We start from the raw sequence: 19,261 nt of genomic DNA, 5'->3' as shown, positions 1-19,261 counted from the left end.
CCAAAAAATCTGGTGCACCCCTCCTCGCCCAGCCCTACTTTTCTACGATTCTATGAAGGAAAGTGTGTGATGATAAACATGATGTCACCAAAATATAGCCAGTTCAGTTTCCATTCCCTCCAGGAACAGACGCCTGACTTTGATCTGTAGATATTTTAAAAATTATGCAGCTAATCATAATTTCCCTCACGTTTTTCCCTGGTCCGAAGCTGTTACCCAACAATAGCTCAACCACAAGATGTTCCTAAAAGACCCCGAAACCACCCGGAGCCTCGGCGCTGAATTACTCGACTCCCGCCCACGGCCTCAAGGTTCAGCCCCTCTGGTGACGTCACCGCCGCCCGGGCCCCGCCCCCTCCCCCTGCCACCCGGCTCATGCAGGTCCCGAGCCGGGCAAGGCAAGGGGCGCATGCGCGTCTGTGGAGCGCCGCGTTGCGCGATGGGTAGGCAGCGCCGAACGTGCGCCGTGGTTATGCAAGTGGTGCGCAGCGCGCAGGCGCGGTGGTGCTTGCCGGCGCGGCGGGGGAGGTGAGTGCGGGCGCGGCGGGTCTGGCCCGGGGCTGGGGGGGGGGGTTGTCGTGTTGTGTCGCGGCGCCGCTAGGCACAGTGGCCCCGTCGGTCCCGGCCCCCACGCGTCCTCCCGGGCCCGGGCCCGGGCCCGGGCCCGAGCCGCGGGCGGACCCGACGCCCTGCGTGGTGCGGCAGCGCCTTCCACTGCCTCGCGGCCGCGCCCGCCCACCCGCGCGTCCCGGCGCCCCGAGCTCGCGGGGCCCTCCTTTGGGACCGGCGGCCTCGCCCGGGCGCTGCACACCCGAGTCGCCCTACCCGGGAGAGGGGTTTGGTCTGCCTTGCAGGCCGCGGCCTAGTGATTGAACTAGCTGTCACCTGTGACCCATAACTTGGCAGCCGCTGTTTTCCATCAGAGTTTTTGTGAAATCCAAAACGGCTTCAGTTAGGATTTTTGTTTTCTTTTTGTTGCTACTTTTGGGGCTCTCGGGAGGAGGCTGGAAAGCAAGGTTCTCTCACAGGAGCCAGCTCCTTGCCCTGCCCGCCTGGCACCGCAGTTCTCTAGAGGGTTTGATTTGTGAGCATTTTGCCAAAAAGCAAATCTGGAACGCAGGCCTGGAGGGAGCTGCTTTGGTCACGGAGTGGTCAGTGGGTTCCCCATAGTCGCAGGCAGCCATGTCGCAGACATTGAGTCCAGCGAGAATAATGACATTCTTAATGTTGTCGTTTGTATTTGAGCAGATGATGCCAACAGAGACTAGCCACCCCCCAGACAGTAGCCAAGAAGAGGCGGCAGTGGCTGTTGTGAGTGATAAGAATCTAAATGACTCTGAGGAAACGGGGATTGGACAAGAAAATGAGTTGTGCGATGGTGACTTGGAGGACAGTCTTGGAGGAGCTCTTGCTACGGAGAATAGGCCATCCACATCTATGGCTCCTTTTTTTGAGCTGTCAAGGAAAAAACAACCACTGTTACATATTGACAGACAGCAGATCCAGTGTGTTGCACACGGTGCTCAAACTGCTGAGCTGAAAGGTTTGGGAGTTGATGTTTATGATCAAGATATATTGGAACAAGGAGTCCTTCAGCAGGTAGATAATGCAATTAATGAAGCTAACAAGACAACAAAAATAGCTGATGCAGAGAAGGAATATCAGTCAGTTCTTGATGACTTACGGTAAGTTTTGTTTGTCATGTCTTTTCCTGTAAATGAGTTAAAACTGCTCAGTTTTGGGGGTTCTTTTTTTGAATTCCAGATGTCAGAATGATTAGCCTTTGTCACCATCAGAGCTCAGAACAGCTTTAAAAAGATAGATAAGTATCTTCATTTCTGTTTCATTGGTAGGGATTTCTGTTAAGCAGTTTGCTCAAGTTTATACGGTAAATCAGTGATAGATGAAGGACTATTAACTAAATTTTCTTGACTGCCAGTCTGGTGCTCTATCCCAGGGGTGGGCATCCTCCTGCATGGGTGCCAAGGCATGGCACGCAAAGGCATTTTGCTTGGCATGCACATCTTGAGGCAGATGGTGGGGGAGGAGACAAAGCTGCGCTGCTACAAGCATCCAGCCCCTTGCGGCTTCCCCATCGTTTGCCCCTGGCACATCAACATCTTGCAAGTTGAGTGGCAGGTGTTTTGAGCACGCTGCCCAAAAACATTGCCGACCCCTGCTCTATCCACTAGCCCATCTGAGTTGTTTTGTTCCTTGTCTGACGAGTCATTGCAAGATTGGTTCATAATGTGTTGCAAAAGCTGTAAGGTTTATTGACAATCTAAGTCAATCTGAACCTTTTGGGACCCAAGGCTCCCCTTCATAACTTTTGTGAATTGAGTGGCACCTCATTTCAAAAACTATGTTACAGTGCTTATCTGCTTATACAAGGACAAGACAGTAGGGGTTGGGGATCATCCCAGCTAGGCCTGAGCCTCACTTATCTGCTTATTTCTTCACACCTCACTTACATCCTCACACCTTCTGGCACCCTTCAGAAGATCTGGTGGCACCCCAGGGCGCTCCAGCACCCTGGTTAAGAATAGCTAGCCTAAGTGGAGCTATGCTCAGTACAGTGATGCTGAAAATAGCATCATGTGATGTGCTTCTTATGTGTGGTGAGTAGCAGAACAAAGGATCTTGTTGCAAGGCTTTGTAAAAATATTTGGGAAATTTTCTATGTAAGAATCTAGTACTTGAGATTTAAGGACCGTGACTTCCAGTGGGAGGAGATCATTGTGAAGATGCTTGAAACAATATGTTCTATATCCAAATTACAATTGGAAATAAAATGAAAAAAACTAGTACAAGCATTTAGCAGCGCATTCTCAGCATATAATGCAGATGGCAATAGGAACATGCAGTTCTCCTTTTTAAAACTTATTCCAGCACATGTTTTGCTCAAGAAAGTCCACTTTGCCAAAGTAAATTAGCGATATATAAAATAGTGTATAAGCTCAGAGCAGTTTTTCTTGTCTCTAGCTGACTAGTTAAGTGATGGCCTCTGATAGTGTGACACTTAGTCCCCATCTCTGTTTGCATATTTTAGTGTGTTTTCCAGGTGTGTTCCAGAGAGATTTCTATTTGGTTTCATGAATGCGTAGCCTGATATAAGTGTCTACAGATATCAGTCGCTTAGTTAAACTTAGCACTGTTAATAAGTACATGAACTGACAACTAGAAGCTAGGCAAATTAAGCATAAACGCAAGCATCAGTAGTCACACTGAATCAACTTCCTGCACCCGAGTAATCCTGTTAAGCAAGTTTCACAAGTGTTTATGGGATCAGAGCCTAGTTTTGGATACAGTTCAGAAAATCAGATCACTGTGGACAGAGGGTCAGGGAAGAAGAATGGGGCAACCTCCATGAGGTTATGGAACTGGTTTTGCAGGGTAGGGATTTAGAATGCTGAAATAATATGACTTTTTTGGAGAACAGTAGTAATGAGTGGGAGATTTGCATTGTCAGCAGTGTGGCAGTAGTTGAAACCAAATGATTAGACAAGACTGCATAAAGAAAGAAGAAAAAAGGAAATAATTATGGTTATGGTCTTCTAGACTTAGGGAGATGGAATAGTGGAAGAAGGTTAGACTATGAAAGAATGGTCATAAAGGTAGGAATTAGGGAGTGGGAAAATGGAATGGTTTCAGAATTGGTGAGAAAGGATATACCTATTGAGGGTGGTAGAGTCAAAAGCATTTATAGAATAGATGCCATGTGTGGCTGGTGTCAAACTTGTCTGGCCCTGTGGGCTGGATGAATGGTGCAGCACTGGTCCACAAGCCAAATGGGCCCATAGATTGGCCTGACATGCTAGAGTCAGTGTGTGGGGCTCACCCAGTGAAAACGCTGCATAGCATGTGCATCCCGGGCTGGCCATATGCATCATGTGCAGCACTAAACCAATCCAGTGCATACTTCATGCAGTATGTCAGTCCACTCAGATCCATGGACAGCACTGCAGGTTAGTTGACAGAGCTCCACAGGCCGGAATCAGCTCAGAGGCTATATCTTTGACACCCCTGACTTAAGTATTCAACATTATAAATCCCAGCTAGTAGGGATGCACCGATAGAGATTTTGGGTGCCAATACTAATAACCAATTTTTTTTAAGGATGCATATTGGCCAATACTGATCTAATTTCTGATATAGCTGCATCCAGCTGGTAAGTGTGTTGCCGTGGAAGGGGAGGGAAGGAGCATGGCGGGGGCAGATAAAAGCCCGTTGCAGTGAGGGAGGGAGTGGGGCAGGGGCAGGGAAGGGTGTGAGACGGAGCCCCGTGTGAGGCGCCTCCTAGCCCCCGCACCTCCTAGCCCCCGCGGTGGGCTAGGAGGCACCTTCTACTGCTTTGTGCATCCCAGGGGACATAGGGGAGACAGGGTGTTCCCCGGATCTGCATGGGGCCGGGTGGGCAGACTGGAGCCAGGGCTGTGCTGAGCTTTTCTCGGCAGGAGCTGGGCTCAGGGCAGGTGGTGGTGGCGCTGGGAGGGGGCTATGGGTGGAGCTACAGCCACCCCAAATTTTGCTGTAGCCTCCCTCCCCAACCCCCACTCCCAGCGCTGCTGCCACTTGCCTGGTGCAGCCCTGGCCCAGACCCTGCCTTCACCCATGAGCAGGGGCTGTTCTGGGTGGGTGGTGGCAGTGCTGTGGCGGGGGCAGGGCGTGGGGTATGCTACAGCCAAATTTGGGGTGGCTGCAACCCCCGTCCCATAGCCCCTCCCAGCGCCGCCACCACCACCACCTGCCCCAAGCCCAGCTCCTGCCAAGAAGAGCTTGGTGTAGTCCTGGCTCCAGTCGGCAGCTGCAGCCTCGCCATCCCGCCCTACGCAGATCTGGGGGGGCACATGCCCCTGCCCCCTGGATGAGCTGCGGCTCCATGCTGCGTCCCACACCCCTTCCCTCCTCCTTCCCTCCCTCTTCCCTTCTCTTCCACCACAATGGACTTTTAGCTACACGCAGCTCTCCAAGCTGATGGGCTGTGCTCCTTGTTTCCTGTGTGCTGTGCTGCAGCTGTGCACACACGGGCACTTATCAGCCAAATTATTGGCCACATTGTGCCGATTTCCAGTACAGCCAATTTTCTTTATATTGGTGCCAATCTGATATCGGACCGATGTATCAGTGCACCTCTACCAGCTAGGCATAGAAGGTCAAATTGTCCGACCCATAGCTTGGTTTGATGTCTCCCTTCTTAAAATTATGTTTATCTTTTGCTGTAAAAGTAATTTATTGGTTTAGCTGCAAAGTTGATAGACTGCAAAGTTAAAATAATATATTTTTTTAAAATGCTCTTATGTAATTTCAGCGGTGTCAAATTCATCCAGCCCCAAGGGCCATGCATGGGTCTCTGGGCCAGCGTGAGGACCAAACCAGGACTGATCTGTGCAGTGCCTGTAGTGCTGGGTCCAGCCCGTGTACCATGCCTCACCGCATGTGGTCTATGGGGCTAGCACAGAGTGCATGTTGCTCGCAACATGCTGGCTGGACCTAGCTCCATGGATCAGTTCAGGGCACTGTATGCAGTCTTGAATTCCCCTGTGTCATGTGCCATGCTGTGTCCAGCCTATTTGTCTCAGGCAGCGTGATCTCCATGTCAGTTCCATGCGGACAGCAAATCCTCAGTAGGCAATGTGTGGTGCATGCTGTGCATAAAGCTGGACTGGTCACGTGTACTGCATGCAGCAGAGAAGACCAGCACAAGACAAGTTGCATGTGGTGCCATGTTGGACTGGCCCTGCATGCTGTCTCCAGGCCATCCCTATCTGGACCACCACCAGAGCCATCTCTCAGGGCTGGTCCAGTGTAGCACTGCATGCAGTGTATGCCCTGTGCTGGCCCCCTGTCTTCGTGTAGCATACATGGTCAGTTCAGCCCTGTGTGCCTCATACAGCCCATCTAGCCAAAACTGGCGCATGTGGTTGGTCCAGCCACCCAGGGGCTGAGTTGTATGGCTCCATGAGCAGAATTTGGCCCTTGGGCCATATACTTGATATCCCTGCATTAAATTGTTAAAACAGGTTTGAAGAGACCTACCTCTCTCACCCCCATGCTTGTTTCTTGCAGGTCACTTGCTTTGGACAATAAAAATAAAGCGGTCTGTTTCATGTCTAGGTAGTCCTGCATTAGGAGAGGTGTGATATGAGTTGCAGATATTGCAATGGGTTGTTCATATATTCATTTTTTTTAAATTTAGAAATCTTTCTGCTAATACTAAAGTAATCATAAATGCTTAATTTTATAAAGTTCAAAGGCCTAGAAAATCGATTCATTTTTAGGGACTTAATTTCAGGCTTTTGTATGTGTTTACATTTTTGGCTTTAACTTCTAGGTTTAAATTATTTGTTTGAAAAATGTATTATATTTACTCCTATCATTATTATATCTGATTAATACATTAATATCCTTTTTACTTTTCAGGTCATGTGTAACATCTTTGAAACACATCAATGCAATTATTGAGCAACTTACCCCACAAGCTGCAAAAAGCAAAGATATAAACAGAAAACTAGATTCCGTAAAACGGCAAAAGTATAACAAGGTGACCAAAAGAACTTATCTTCCTATTGGAAAAAACCTAACATGTGCTTGGAATTTGCTTCAAGTAGCTCCAAGCTTGAGAATTCAAATACAGAGTCAGAGTCTACATTTTATGCTCCTTTACCTTTTCAGTAGTTTGGATTTTTTCTACCAAAAGTTGTAAAGACATCCAGAAATGTTGAAGTCCATTGGGATTTGAATGCAGGACTTTAAGGGGCTTTGAATCAGGTTTAGACCCTAAACCAGGGGTGGGCAGTTATTTCAACTGGAGACCACTTGACAAGTTTTGGTGAGCTGTCAAGGGCAGCAAGGATACAACTCCTGTCAAACTTAGCTCCACCCCTTGACAAGTGCTCTGCCCCTAGCCATCTTGGGACTAGAAGTCCCATCCCTAACCTCAGACCCTTGCCACCAGAAGTTCCTTCCCTTGCCCCAGAAGTATTCCTTTTGGGAGGTGGGGGATTGCAGTCTTGGAACTGGAAGTCCCACCCTGTCATGTGGCCCATGACATAAGGCCTGCCCACTTGACACCAAACTCTGCCCCCCTCACTGCCATGTTGGCCACCATGTTGGTCCCAGATTCCCCTGCTCCTGTTGGTCCCTGACATCAGAAGGTCCACCCCTTGACTGGGAAATACTGTCCATCCAGAGGGCCCACCCTCGTGGTGTATGACCTGCCCCTGGGGTCCCAGAAGTTCTGCCCCATAGACCACAAGGCACAGGCATGACCTATTATGCATTGGGAGGTTGTGACCCCTCTAACAACCTACCTCATCGCCCTCTACCAATCGGTGGGGATTTCAGGGGTGTCGGACCTCCCAGAGAATAGCACCAAATGAATCAAGTTGAGGCCTGTGCACACACAATCTTTCAAAAGATATAATTTTAACAGACTGTAGATAAAAAGCAATACACTAAAAAACTCAAACTTTTAAAATTAAAATTTTACAGTACGAAAAGAAATAATATTTTCCTGGTTTGTTTGTTTTGGTTTTTTGTGTACTGTATTTAGAGGAGATTGCATAATAGCCCAAATAGTCTTACTCTTGTATATTGAGCCTGAGAATGGGGGGCAAGCAGAGCTTTTTCATCCCTCAGTGCTGGAGGCTGCAAGTGGTCAGACCCTTCTGCCACTGTGACAGGAGCCTGGGTTGCATTGACCCAGGGTCTGAGCCAGGCCATGGTCTCAGGAGTCCCCAGCTCTGGCTAGGAGACAGCAGGAGTGCTTTGGGGCCAGGAAGCAACAGACACTGATGCCCACATACAACTGCGCAGGGGCAGCCTTGCTGCCCTGTTTCTGGGGGCAGCACTTCTCACCTCCTACCCCAGCAGGTGAAGGACCCAGGGTTCTTGGCAGCATTGGGGAACACCAAGTCCCTGCTTCAGGCCTGGGGTGGAATGCTCTTTCTTAGTGACTCCAGTGGCATGCCCAGCCCTGCTGTAGGCGGAGCCATGTGAAAGTGCCTCTCCTGCCCAGGGGCCCTGCGCTTTGGCCTGGGCCAACCTGCCTCTTTATCCAGGTAGCCTGGGGAGAGGGGGAAACTCCTTGAGCAATCCAAGCTGTTCCTCTTTAGTGCTGTTGCTTCTGGATCTATTTTGCCAAAAAAAACTCCAAGCTTTTCCCATTCCTTTGTACTGGAGCTTGGGAGGGGAAGGGTAGGAGAGGGGATTTCGGGGAAGTTATGGAGGGAGGAGGAAGTGGCACAAAGACCCAGAGCGGGGCACGGCAGGAAGCAGCCACCCATCTTCTCAGGACCCTGACAGGTGAAGTGGAGGGCATGCTGGGCAGGGGAAGGCTCCCACTGCCCTTTGCCCCCCAAAATGGAGTCTGCCCCTCCACCCCTAGCGTGTGTGATTGAGGGGAGGCAGCTGGTCGTGTGGCGCACACTCCAATCCTCGCCCCCAGGGGTGGGAGCTGTACTGGGACTGGGGCTGGAGCTAGAACGGACCTATTTCCCCTGCATGTACATACGTGCGTGCACGCGCGCACACACACACACACACCCCCCTCTCCCTGCCCCTTCCTCCTTCAAGCAGTGACAGTGGGGCAGGTGTAGGGTGGCAGGGCAGGAGGCCGCCTTGGGGGCTGGTGGGCAACGGCAGCAGGCAACAGGGCAGGGCAGAGCCACTGGTGTCTGAGTGCTGCTGCTGTTCCAGCTGCATTGCCCCCAGCCTGGGCCCCTGCTTGGCTAGTACCGCTGTAGCACTGACCTCTACAGCTTTGTTCCTTCTCCACTGCCATCATGTGCAGGGGGAGGGGAAGGTGCCTGGAGCTTGGTGTGGAGGAGCGCCTACAGCAGGAGCCAGGGCACAGGGACAGGAGGGTGATTTAGGGACTGGCTTCCCCCCTGGTCCCACATGTGCACACTCTGCTACACGCCTCGGCCCCCACTGGACCTGCATGGTAGAGGGAAGAGAGCAGACTGTGCCATAAGCTTGATAGAATCATTTGGAGGGCTGGATCTGGCCTGTGGGCCATATTTTGCCCATCCCTGCCATAAATCAAGTGCTTCAGTATATTTTTACTGAAATTGAGAATTACAGCAATATTTTTAATACTACTCTCCTTTTTCCAGCAGTTAAAAAACTATAGTAGTTGAAAATCCTACTCTTGGTATTGAGATAGAAAGATAAAAACAGATGCATGAAACACTCTGTCTTAATGATAACATATAAAAAGTGTTTTATGACATGGACATAATGTTAGCAAGGATGGGTAAGTGGTTGGGGGGTATCTTTTTGTAACTACCCCAATGTGTACTTTGCCCAAAGAATGACTCTCCTTTGGGTGTAGTTAACTAGTATTTTGCACAAGTATCTTGTGTGCTTACATATAATTGAATGTACTTTTAAAACTTTGAGACTTACTCTTGGTAAACCATGCCAAATTGTCTAAGTCTTTTCTGAACAAGGACCCACCAGTTTGTGGGTTGATCCTTTTACATACTTTGTGTTCATGTGGGACCACATCAAATTTTGGACTTAAATTTCAGAGGTGAAATGGTATTCATGCTGTTCTGGCATACCATGTTATGAGTAACTGAAGTCTCTCACTTATATGCAAACTTGCTTTTCTTATCTTTTTAAATACTGTGTGCCCTTGTCATTCAAGGAACAACAGCTAAAGAAAATCAAAGCAAAACAGAAGCGTCTCCAGGCAATTCTTGGTGGAGAAGAGAGTTTCATTGAAGCAAACAATATTGAATTTGAGGCTGATGAAGGTAAGGTAAAACGTTATGGTATATCTCTTCCTTATTTTTGGCTCTGTTTAATTCCTTTTGTTGTTTGAAGCTAATTGTCAAGATCTTTGTCTGTGAGTAAATAAATTTCAGTGGTTTGTTTTCAAAGAGTGATTTAGGAATGCTTAATTCTTTGCACCTGCAGAATTGCAGATCACAGAGTATTCATGTGGGGATTTTTAAAGAATGGAAGTAAATTTGTGCTTAGTTCAGTAGGGAGAACTGTGCATTAAAGTATCAGACTTAATAAATTGGAAATCTTAACATTTTTTCACAGCTAATTTGATAAAGACTAACATCATGATTGAATTACATTTTATAAGCTGAATGTCATCAATCAGTACTCACAAAATTGGTTTTCTTATCTTGGTAGGAAATGCTAGTTAGAAGGGAAAAATATTTGTTTTGGATGTTCGTACACAATATAGCACACAACTCTTAATGGAATACTACATTCATTGTCTCAGTGTTTCCTAAATCAAATTAACCAAGCACATGGTTTTCCTTACTGCCCACTACAAACTCAGCTTGGGCTCTTGGATTCAAACTGGTATCTATTCTCTTATTCATCACTAATCATCGACTCCACAGGTCCAGTTATGCCCCCTTTGATCTCTGTGCCAGACTGCCACCTGCACTGCACATCTCAAAGGTTGAGCAACACTGCTTTAGTGGGTTGTCCTAGGTGTTACTAACTGAAACTTAGTAAAATGTTTTGGGACATGAATTGGAGCAGATTCCAAGTCCGATATGTTTTGGGTTTATGTAGGTTATAGAAGTAAAAACTAAACAATAAAAATTTAACAATAAAAATAGTCAGGACTTGTGGTGGAAATGATGTCTTAATAGACCAACAAGATTTTGGCAAAAAAAAAAAAAAATAATTGCAAGCTTTCGGGCACAAACACCTTTCATCAGGCATTGGAGAAAAGATTGTAAAAGTTCTCCTGGGTAGAAATGAAAGCTCATATTTCATAGGATTTCACAGAGGAGTCAATAGATGGAAAAATCCTCTGGGCAGTCAGTTCATAGCTGGTATGGAGTCTCTCACCTCCTGTGAGGATCTGTGATTTTCATAGATTTCATAGACATTAGGGCTGGAAGGGACCTCGGAAGATCATCGAGTCCAGCCCCCTGCCCAAAGGGGAGGAAGTCAGCTGGGGTCATAGGATCCCAGCAAGATAAGCATCCAGTTTGCTCTTGAAGGTGTTCAATGTAGGCGCTTGAACCACCTCCAGTGGCAGGCTGTTCCAGACCTAGGGGGCTTGGACAGTAAAGAAATTCTTCCTTATGTCCAGCCTGAAATGGTGATGATGCAGATTATCTTGAAACAAAGACAGGAAGCAGGATCTCAGGTTTCTGGTGGTCACAGTTGCTTTCTGCTTGGGAAAATATGAAGATTACATTTTAAAAAAGGACTAAAATTCGATATCTTCCATGTGTCAGGTATTGAGGTTGTAGCCATATTGGTCTAGAAGAAAAAGCAAGTGGGACTCATGGTAGAGATATGTTTTATTAGACCAACAAGATTTTTGCAAAAAAAAAAGTGCATTCTTACTCCAAAGAACTACTGCTTTTATTGAATCATAGAAAATTAGGGTTGGAAGGGACCTCGGGCACTGTCCTCAGTAGAAATGCATCATAAGGTCTCTGCTGTTACATTGATGAATTCAGTGAACCCTTCCAGCCTTTGATACAAGGTAACACAGCTTGGTCATGTTGAAATCTTTTGAACTGTGTTTTAACTTCTGAAAGCTATAGATTATCAAATTTAGTCAATAAGTGAGTATAATCACCAGATTCAGGGGGAAGAACCATTAATTAAACTAAATAGCAGCATTTAATGCACGTGTTAGTATCATCCCTTGAGTAGGATAAGTAAATACAATTGATTTGATTTGTTCTCTTATGAGCCAAGTTGGAATATATTAAAGCTGTAAATAAAATATTCCACTGACTGCACAAACTCAGTTCTATACTTTGCAACTACAAACAGGAATCCCTTAAGCACACGTTTAACTTTTAACTTTAAGTTCAGTTTCCCACTGCATTCAAAAAGAAAACTTGCATTTAATTTTTAAGCATGTTTAAATACTATGCTGGATCAAGGTGTAAACCTAAATCCTGTGGTCTGATCCACAGATAGGCGTACCATACCGGATTGGAGTTATAAATTATATCTTTCTAGTGGGAAGGCTGCAATATGGACAGTTGTATTGTAGAGATGCTGCCATTGTGTCCCTTTTCTATTGAATGGGAAGCAAAAATGGCCAGTTATAAGTTTAACAGTAATATTGCCCTAATGAGTCTATAGGAAGCAAACAGTTTCCCAACCACCCAATCATAACATATACACTTGTAGCCACTGTCCTGGAGAGGGTCCAGAGAAGGGCAACTCGTATGGTCAAGGGCCTGCAGACCAAGCCTTACGAGGAGAGACTAGAGAAACTGGACCTTTTCAGCCTCCGCAAGAGAAGGTTGAGAGGCGACCTTGTGGCTGCCTATAAGTTCATCACGGGGGCACAGAAGGGAATTGGTGAGTATTTATTCACCAAGGTGCCCCCGGGGGTTACAAGAAACAATGGCCACAAGCTAGCAGAGAGCAGATTTAGATTGGACATTAGGAAGAACTTCTTCACAGTTCGAGTGGCCAAGGTCTGGAACGGGCTCCCAAGGGAGGTGGTGCTCTCCCCTACCCTGGGGGTCTTCAAGAGGAGGTTAGATGAGTATCTAGCTAGGGTCATCTAGACCCAGCACTCTTTCCTGCTTATGCAGGGGGTCGGACTCGATGATCTATTGAGGTCCCTTCCGACCCTGACATCTATGAATCATGCAAACCTCAGATTGGACTATTCAGTCACATGAAACACTGCAAACAATCTGCGTCACAGGCTGCAATATCCACTGTCTCTGGCAGATGAAAGGATGCCAGTTATTTTTAATTGTAGTATTAAATGACTGAAGTTAATGCTGTGTGAGATTTTCAGTGTTATATATGCTATGGGTTGATGAACTGAAAGTGTGTTAAGGTATTAGTACATTGGTGGTTTTGTTAATCCAGTGATCTCCAACCTTTTTAAGTAGGAGATCACCTCTGGTGTTTAAAAGCAACCCAAGTTCTACCATGTGCCGCCGCCACTCCCCCACCCCCCTGCCCAGCAGGTAAGTCTGTGGGAAGGTAAGGGCAGATCAAGGCAGAGGGAGAAAAAATTATTTGGGGGCACATCTCCCCAGCAGGTAAGTCCCACCTGGCTGGGGCCCCACTCAACTTACTGCTGCTTCTGCTTCTATGGCATTGTCCCTCACTGCGGGGGCCTTAAGCTAGCCACTGCCCTTTCCCTCCCCCACAGACTGACTTGCTGGGCTGGGGCATGTGCATGCATGCACAGGAGCCCTCGGCCTCCCACCCCAGCCTCAAGATTGACTCCAAGAGGCTCTGAGATCTATTGATGGGTTGAGATCCACTGATTGGTGACCACTGTGTTAATCCACTACTTTCACAGAACATACTTGGGGATTGAGCCTACAGGGATAGATATTTTCATAATTTATGTTCCTTGCTGTTGACGTCCTTTACTCCAGACGTGACTGCATTTCAATGGTTGATGAAGTAATTCCTCTATGAGTCTAGTTTAAAAAGCACTTTGGGAGGAAAGATGGCTATGTACATACCACAGAGTATCTCACCATTTTGATCTCTGTTTAATTTTCCAAAACCTGCATTTAAAGGTGAAACAAACCTAGTTATCTGTTGGAACTACATTAAATTACTTAGAGCATGTTACTGAATTTACAAATGAGACATGACTGTTCCAACTCTCTTTGCAGAGCCTGGTCCATCATCCCTTGGCAGTATGCTTATGCCAGCTCAGGAAACAGAATGGGAGGAGCTTATTCGCACTGGCCACATGACCCCTTTTGGGACTAAAGTCCCTCAAAAGCCAGAAAAGAAGCCACGCAGGCTAGTGCTAACTGAAGCATCTGATTTTGAGAAGTACTTAGCAGATCAAGCTAAATTGTCATCTGAAAGGAAGAGGCTATCTTTTAAGAAAAGAGCAAAGAAGAAAGCACAGTCTAAGAACATTCAGTGTGCAATGCCCACATTAACCCTAAAGGGAAAAAATGGCAAAACTAGACCCCTCTCAACAACAGACAAGTGTGTGAAAAAGCGTTTGAAGAAACTTCAGAACCATGCTCTTCAGATCCATTCCAAGTCAGGAATCCCAAAGGAAAAGAGACCTCTTGAGGCCAAGGGGAAGATGGGAGTCCATGATGGGGATGATAGTGAAAATTCAGATTATGTGCCAGATGAGGAGCTTTTCAACCCTGAAGAGGAAGAGCAGGAGGAAGAGGCACTTTTTTATGCTGATGATGATTCTGATTATGAACTCAAGACTTTGTTAAGACAAAGAAAATCTTTGAAGAAAGACCTAAAGGAAGAAGCTGAAGATGATGATTTCTTCCCAAGTTCAGAGGAAGAGGAAGAAGAGAACAAAATAGGAAAACGCAGAATAAAAAGATGCAAAGATGATGGAGATGAAGATTGCTATAAACAAAGGCTAAGGTTAGTCAAAGAAGGCTTTTTATTAACTTTTATGGGGTTACGTTAGACATACAAGGTAAAATCTCTGAAATATATTTTTTAAGAATTTAGTTGTGGGGGAGGTGATTGTAAAAGTAGACTGAGCCAATAGGGATGTCTTACTACTATGCAGCCTGCTTTTGTGAAATAAATAACTGTTACTTCAAGTTTAGTTTTCAGCATTCTGAATGCTCAAAAAATCATCCAGAATAAGACAGTACATGTCTCAGTAGCTAATTTTGTTCTCTTCTGTTGTGTTTTTAAGGATTTCATATGCTTTACAAAAATGGATAAGTGTCCTTCTTCCCAGTTTACAGGTAGAGAGAAAGTGCAAGGGCAGAGAGAGCATGACTTGCCTGACATTTTTGTTTCTCAATCACAGGTAGAGTTAAGGTTAAAAGGCAGTACTTCCAGTCCTGTGCTCTAAGCCCTTGATTTTACTGTCCACAAAGAAATAACACAAGTGAATGATGATTTTTTGTACTATTTTTTCCACAATCGAATCAATTGTTGGTATGTGCGGTCACACTTAAAACAGAGAGTAATATTGTCTGTAATAAAACTTGCCTTAGCACTAGCCTGGTAAAGGTTAGCCTCTGTTCTCCCTTGAGTGACCTCTCTACATTTTCACTTATGGGATCCTATAGCAACTGTTGGGTCATGCCACAAGTTGGAATTTGCAGAATTCTATCTTGGGGAAACTCTGGTTACAAGAAAGGAGCCTTTTATTTCTTGTGTATAAGGATAGCTGGAAAAACTCTTTCCATCAAATACTTTTTTTTTTTTTAACTTAGTACTGGTTAAACGTATGTGTAAGATACTTTCCAATATATGGCCAGTATTATTACTGACCAAAGAGATTCTGATTTTGTATTTTCTGATGCAGTTACTGTAGTCCTGAGGGCTCATATACAGTGAAACCTGTAAAAGCCAAACACTTGCTCAAGCTAGAAAACTTCTGTGATCCTAGTATGCAGTATAGGAAATGATATACAGTGGAGTTGCATCATACGCTCATTTAACTTGCACGAATTCAACTATACGCGCTCGGCAAAAGAGAAAAATAACAATTTAAATAGTGCGGGCGATTCCGCCTGCCATTCCAGTCAATGAGTTCCTGCCTCTCATAGTGTGAGCATCTCGCCGCGCTGAGTGTGATTCTGGTGTTTAAAGGTACGTATTTTTTGTACAACACGGCCCCTAAACGCAAGCCAACTACTTCATCTGGTGCTCAACCGAAGAAACAGCGAATGATTTAATTTCTGAATACGATCCCTCCATGGAACGAAGCCTCAAAATCGCACGTACTATTACGGATGATTTGAGACCGTACCAAGAAATGTTTGAGCAGCTCAAGAGACAACAGCGACAGTTGCCGATCACCGCATTTTTCAAGAAAAAACAACCAGCAGCACATGAGCCTATGCAATCTACTTCTCAAGCTGAACCAGAGCCAACCACTTCGTCTACGACTCGCTCTCCATCACCCAAGCCTGGCCCATCATCTCCTGGACCAACATCAAGCCCTGACAACTCCCAATATGGGCGATTTAAGGGATTTTCAAGGGTAATTTTGACTATACGCAATTTTCACCTTATGCACTGACTTTAGAACCTAACCCCCGCGTAAGATGTGACTCCACTGTATATTTTGTCCAGTACTTTTCATACTTTTTGGACTTGAGGCACACTTCCATTACTTTTGTGAACTAAATGGCAGCCAATTTCAAAAACTAATTTATATATTACAGTGCTTACCTCCTTGCAAAGAGGCTGGGCAGTAAAGGTAAGCAATCATCCTGCATTTTTCTGCTTATTGCTTCACATGTCCTGGCATCCTTCAAAGGATCTCTGAGCGCCCTGGTTGAGAGTGACTGATTTAGTCTGTACAAGACGGAAGATGTCTAAAGCAGAAATGGAAGGGAAGTTTGACATTGTTTCTGGCTTTTACAGGTTCCCTCTCAGACAGGTGTCACAGTCCCATAGAGAACTTTGTGGCAGCTGGGGTGGGGCAGCAGCAAGCTTCTCCTTCTCTGTGCTTTTCTGTCCCCATTGGTAGCTGATGGCAGCAGGGACCCAGTAGGCTGCCCTCTCTCTTGCTGCCTGGCAGGAGTGGGAACAAGGCAGCTTGCAAGTTGCCCCAGTTCACTTGGTGCTGTCCTGCCTTCAGTTTTTAAAGAAGTGGAGAAAGGGTAGCCTGCAAGCTGCCCTGGGAGGCGGAGGCTGCTTTGTCCCATGCCCGTCAGTGCTACCCTGTCCCTATTGCTAGGTAGCAATGGGGCTGGGGCAATTTGTGAGCTGCCCCTACTTACCACCTGCAGTGGGTGGTAATGGGAACAGGGCAGCTATATTGGCAACAGATGCTGACTGAGGGTGTGCAAAAACCTTTGTCAGACATCCAGAAGCAAGGGCTAGTATGAAGTCCTGGAGCTGCTGGCTTACCCTTTAAAGTGTCTGGCATGCAAGCAGGCAGGGAACTGGGAGCAACTTCCTAGACCTGGGATGATTGCATGGCAGGCATTTTAAAGGGTGTGTCAGCAGCCCCAGGACTGCATAGCAGCTTCCCAGTCCCAGGGCTGCTGGCATACTTCTTAAAGCACCCAATGTCTGTTCTGCCCAGGACTGGGGAGCTGCTGCCTAGTTCTGGGCTGTTCGTTGGTATTGCCTTGTCCCCATTGCCACTCCATTGGTGAGCAACAATACTTGCAGGCTGCCTTGCCTGTGAGACCACTTGTAGGGAAGGAAGGGTGAGAGAGTTTCTGCAAGCAGCACCAGGAGCTGATTGTGGGGCACAGGCTGGCCCTTTACCTTTGCTGTTCAACCAAGACTGTCCCCAGGGCTTCTGCAGGGTGGGTGGCAGTTCTGCTTACTGACCTCTGCCCCACAAAGGTTAGGGCTGTTCTCAGTGGTCCCTCTGTACAGAGCCACCCTGTACCTTGTCCTGCCAATCAATGACTGACACTGCTGGGTGGGCTATCAGAGAGCCAGGGGGAGTAGATGGCTCTGTCCCTCCTATAAGATAAAACCTGTCTAAGCTAGAACTTTTTCCCAGTCTCGTGCAATTCCATTTTAAACAGGTTTCACTGTATTCAAATGGCATTATCTTGCTCAAATGATGATTATTCAAGATCACATCTACTTGCTTTAGTGAGAAATATTTTTTCACAGCCTTGGCAGTCAAACCAACACAGCTTTGGGAGAGAAGACTGGGTTCTGCCCTCTCCCCCCACTCTCCACCCAATATCTTCAACAAAACTATTAGATAAATCCTGGCTGCTATTCCATAGTTAATACTGAGTTTTACATATTAAGCAGGGATTTAACCAATTTATTACATAAGAATAAAGTCCCTTCCCCAAAATGGCAGCAGCTGCTCTTTGAGGGCCAAATGAATTTTCTCAGTATGTACAACTAAAATTGTTCAGTTAGTTCAAGGTTAAAATTAATTTACCTGAAGTTTTAACACTCTGGCATAACATAGCTATTTCAAACTGCCTACATGAATAACTTATTAAAAATCAGGCCTTTTGAAGTCTGTTAAACTAATTTTCTTCCGGTATTACAGTTCCACGTGGAGTTGGCCTCTTTCTCAAAGGGAGCGCAGCTAAAAGCCTAAATAAAGATGCTGCAGGGCAGGGTAGGGCATGGTGTTGGAATTTATGAACATTGTGCACTTGGTTACTAGCCAGCTGTATTAAGTTAAAGAATGCTTGCTACAGGGGTAGTTGCCCTGAGGTACACAATGGTACATGTGGCACACAGCATAACAGGGAGAGGGACAGGCACCGCCGCAGCAGATAGGCCAGGAGACAGAAAATAAAACAGCAAAATAAGACATGGAGCATAAAGCAAGGAGCAGAAAAAAGCAGAGGATCAGACAGAGTGCAGGCAGGAAGTAGGGAGCACAATGGTGAATTAGGCAGGGAAAGGGGATCACAGTGGCACTCAGAGGGCATGAGGCTTAATTTGTGGCACACCTGCCAAAAATGTTTGCCTCGCTGGCTTATTGTAAGCTTATACTGATTTTAGTAGTGCTGTTGTTGAGGAGCCAGTAGTAAGCACAGTGTCTCCATTTAGACAACATTTTAAGGTGGTAATGAAGCAGCAATTTCTGAGCTATTAAACTGTGAATATGCCACTTGGGTGTAAGCAAAGTTGCAAGATTTGTGCTGCTGGGCTTGGGAACGAAAAGATCACTAAACACTTAAAGATTTTCAGGAGAGAGAGGTGGAGACAAGTGTCAAGTTGTTCATGTGGGATGGGCTGACATAGAGGTGGAGTTATAGCCCCCAGGAAGTAAAGACTTAAGTAGGGGCTGAGTGGTGATATGTCGGGGGGGGGGGGGGGGGGGAGATGTTTCCCTGTGACCTCACTGAGGCCAAGATCTACCTCCGATTCTTCCAGCCTCCTGGCTGCAGTGCATACATAGCTGGAAGCTGCCCAGCCCTGGCTCTGTTCTCTACCTGCTGGAAGATGCACCTGTGCTTCAGCAAGGGGAAGGGGGTGGCAGGGAGAAGCTACAACAATGTGGGTATAGCTGCTCACTATCAAGTTCTAACAGAGGTCCTTCCTGCCCATGGTTTACCTGGTGGTCCTTGCTGCCCTGCCCTGGGCAGAGGCCAGGTCCTCTGGCTCTGCTGGGCAGATGCATTGGCTTCAAAGGCCATGTGTTGCCACCCCCTGATTTAGGGCTTTGAGTGCAATATGCTGTCAAAGAAACCAAGCAGTTGTTAAGAAGTTCAACTAACTGTCTATGGCAGCCTCTGTCTGTACTCATTCACAAGGGAGGAAAACCAAGCCTTGAGGGAAGATGGTGTCTGCTGATGATGGCTCAGGGACAAATGATTAAATAAATTCTAACTGTAGAGTCCTCAGCTAAAAAAAGACAACCAGAGCAAAT

The 19,261-nt window shown here is 46.4% G+C and overlaps 1 protein-coding gene across 2 annotated transcripts in view; it reads left to right on the top strand.

Moving 5' to 3' along the window:
• The first annotated feature begins 432 nt into the window (after positions 1 to 432).
• Positions 433 to 19,261, top strand: part of ERCC6 (ERCC excision repair 6, chromatin remodeling factor) — a 79,001-nt gene continuing 60,172 nt past the window's right edge. For both annotated transcript variants that reach the window (XM_019499447.2, XM_014605075.3), the window contains exons 1-5: positions 433 to 528; positions 1,249 to 1,685; positions 6,421 to 6,541; positions 9,653 to 9,761; positions 13,608 to 14,343. In XM_019499447.2, the coding sequence (XP_019354992.2) occupies positions 1,249 to 1,685; positions 6,421 to 6,541; positions 9,653 to 9,761; positions 13,608 to 14,343 (1,403 nt within the window). In that variant the 5' untranslated portion in view covers positions 433 to 528. The remainder of the gene's footprint in view (positions 529 to 1,248; positions 1,686 to 6,420; positions 6,542 to 9,652; positions 9,762 to 13,607; positions 14,344 to 19,261) is intronic.

This window comes from Alligator mississippiensis, chromosome 6 (genome assembly GCF_030867095.1).
Source record: "Alligator mississippiensis isolate rAllMis1 chromosome 6, rAllMis1, whole genome shotgun sequence".
Lineage (NCBI taxonomy): Eukaryota > Metazoa > Chordata > Crocodylia > Alligatoridae > Alligator > Alligator mississippiensis.
This window is presented reverse-complemented; position numbering and strand designations above follow the sequence as displayed.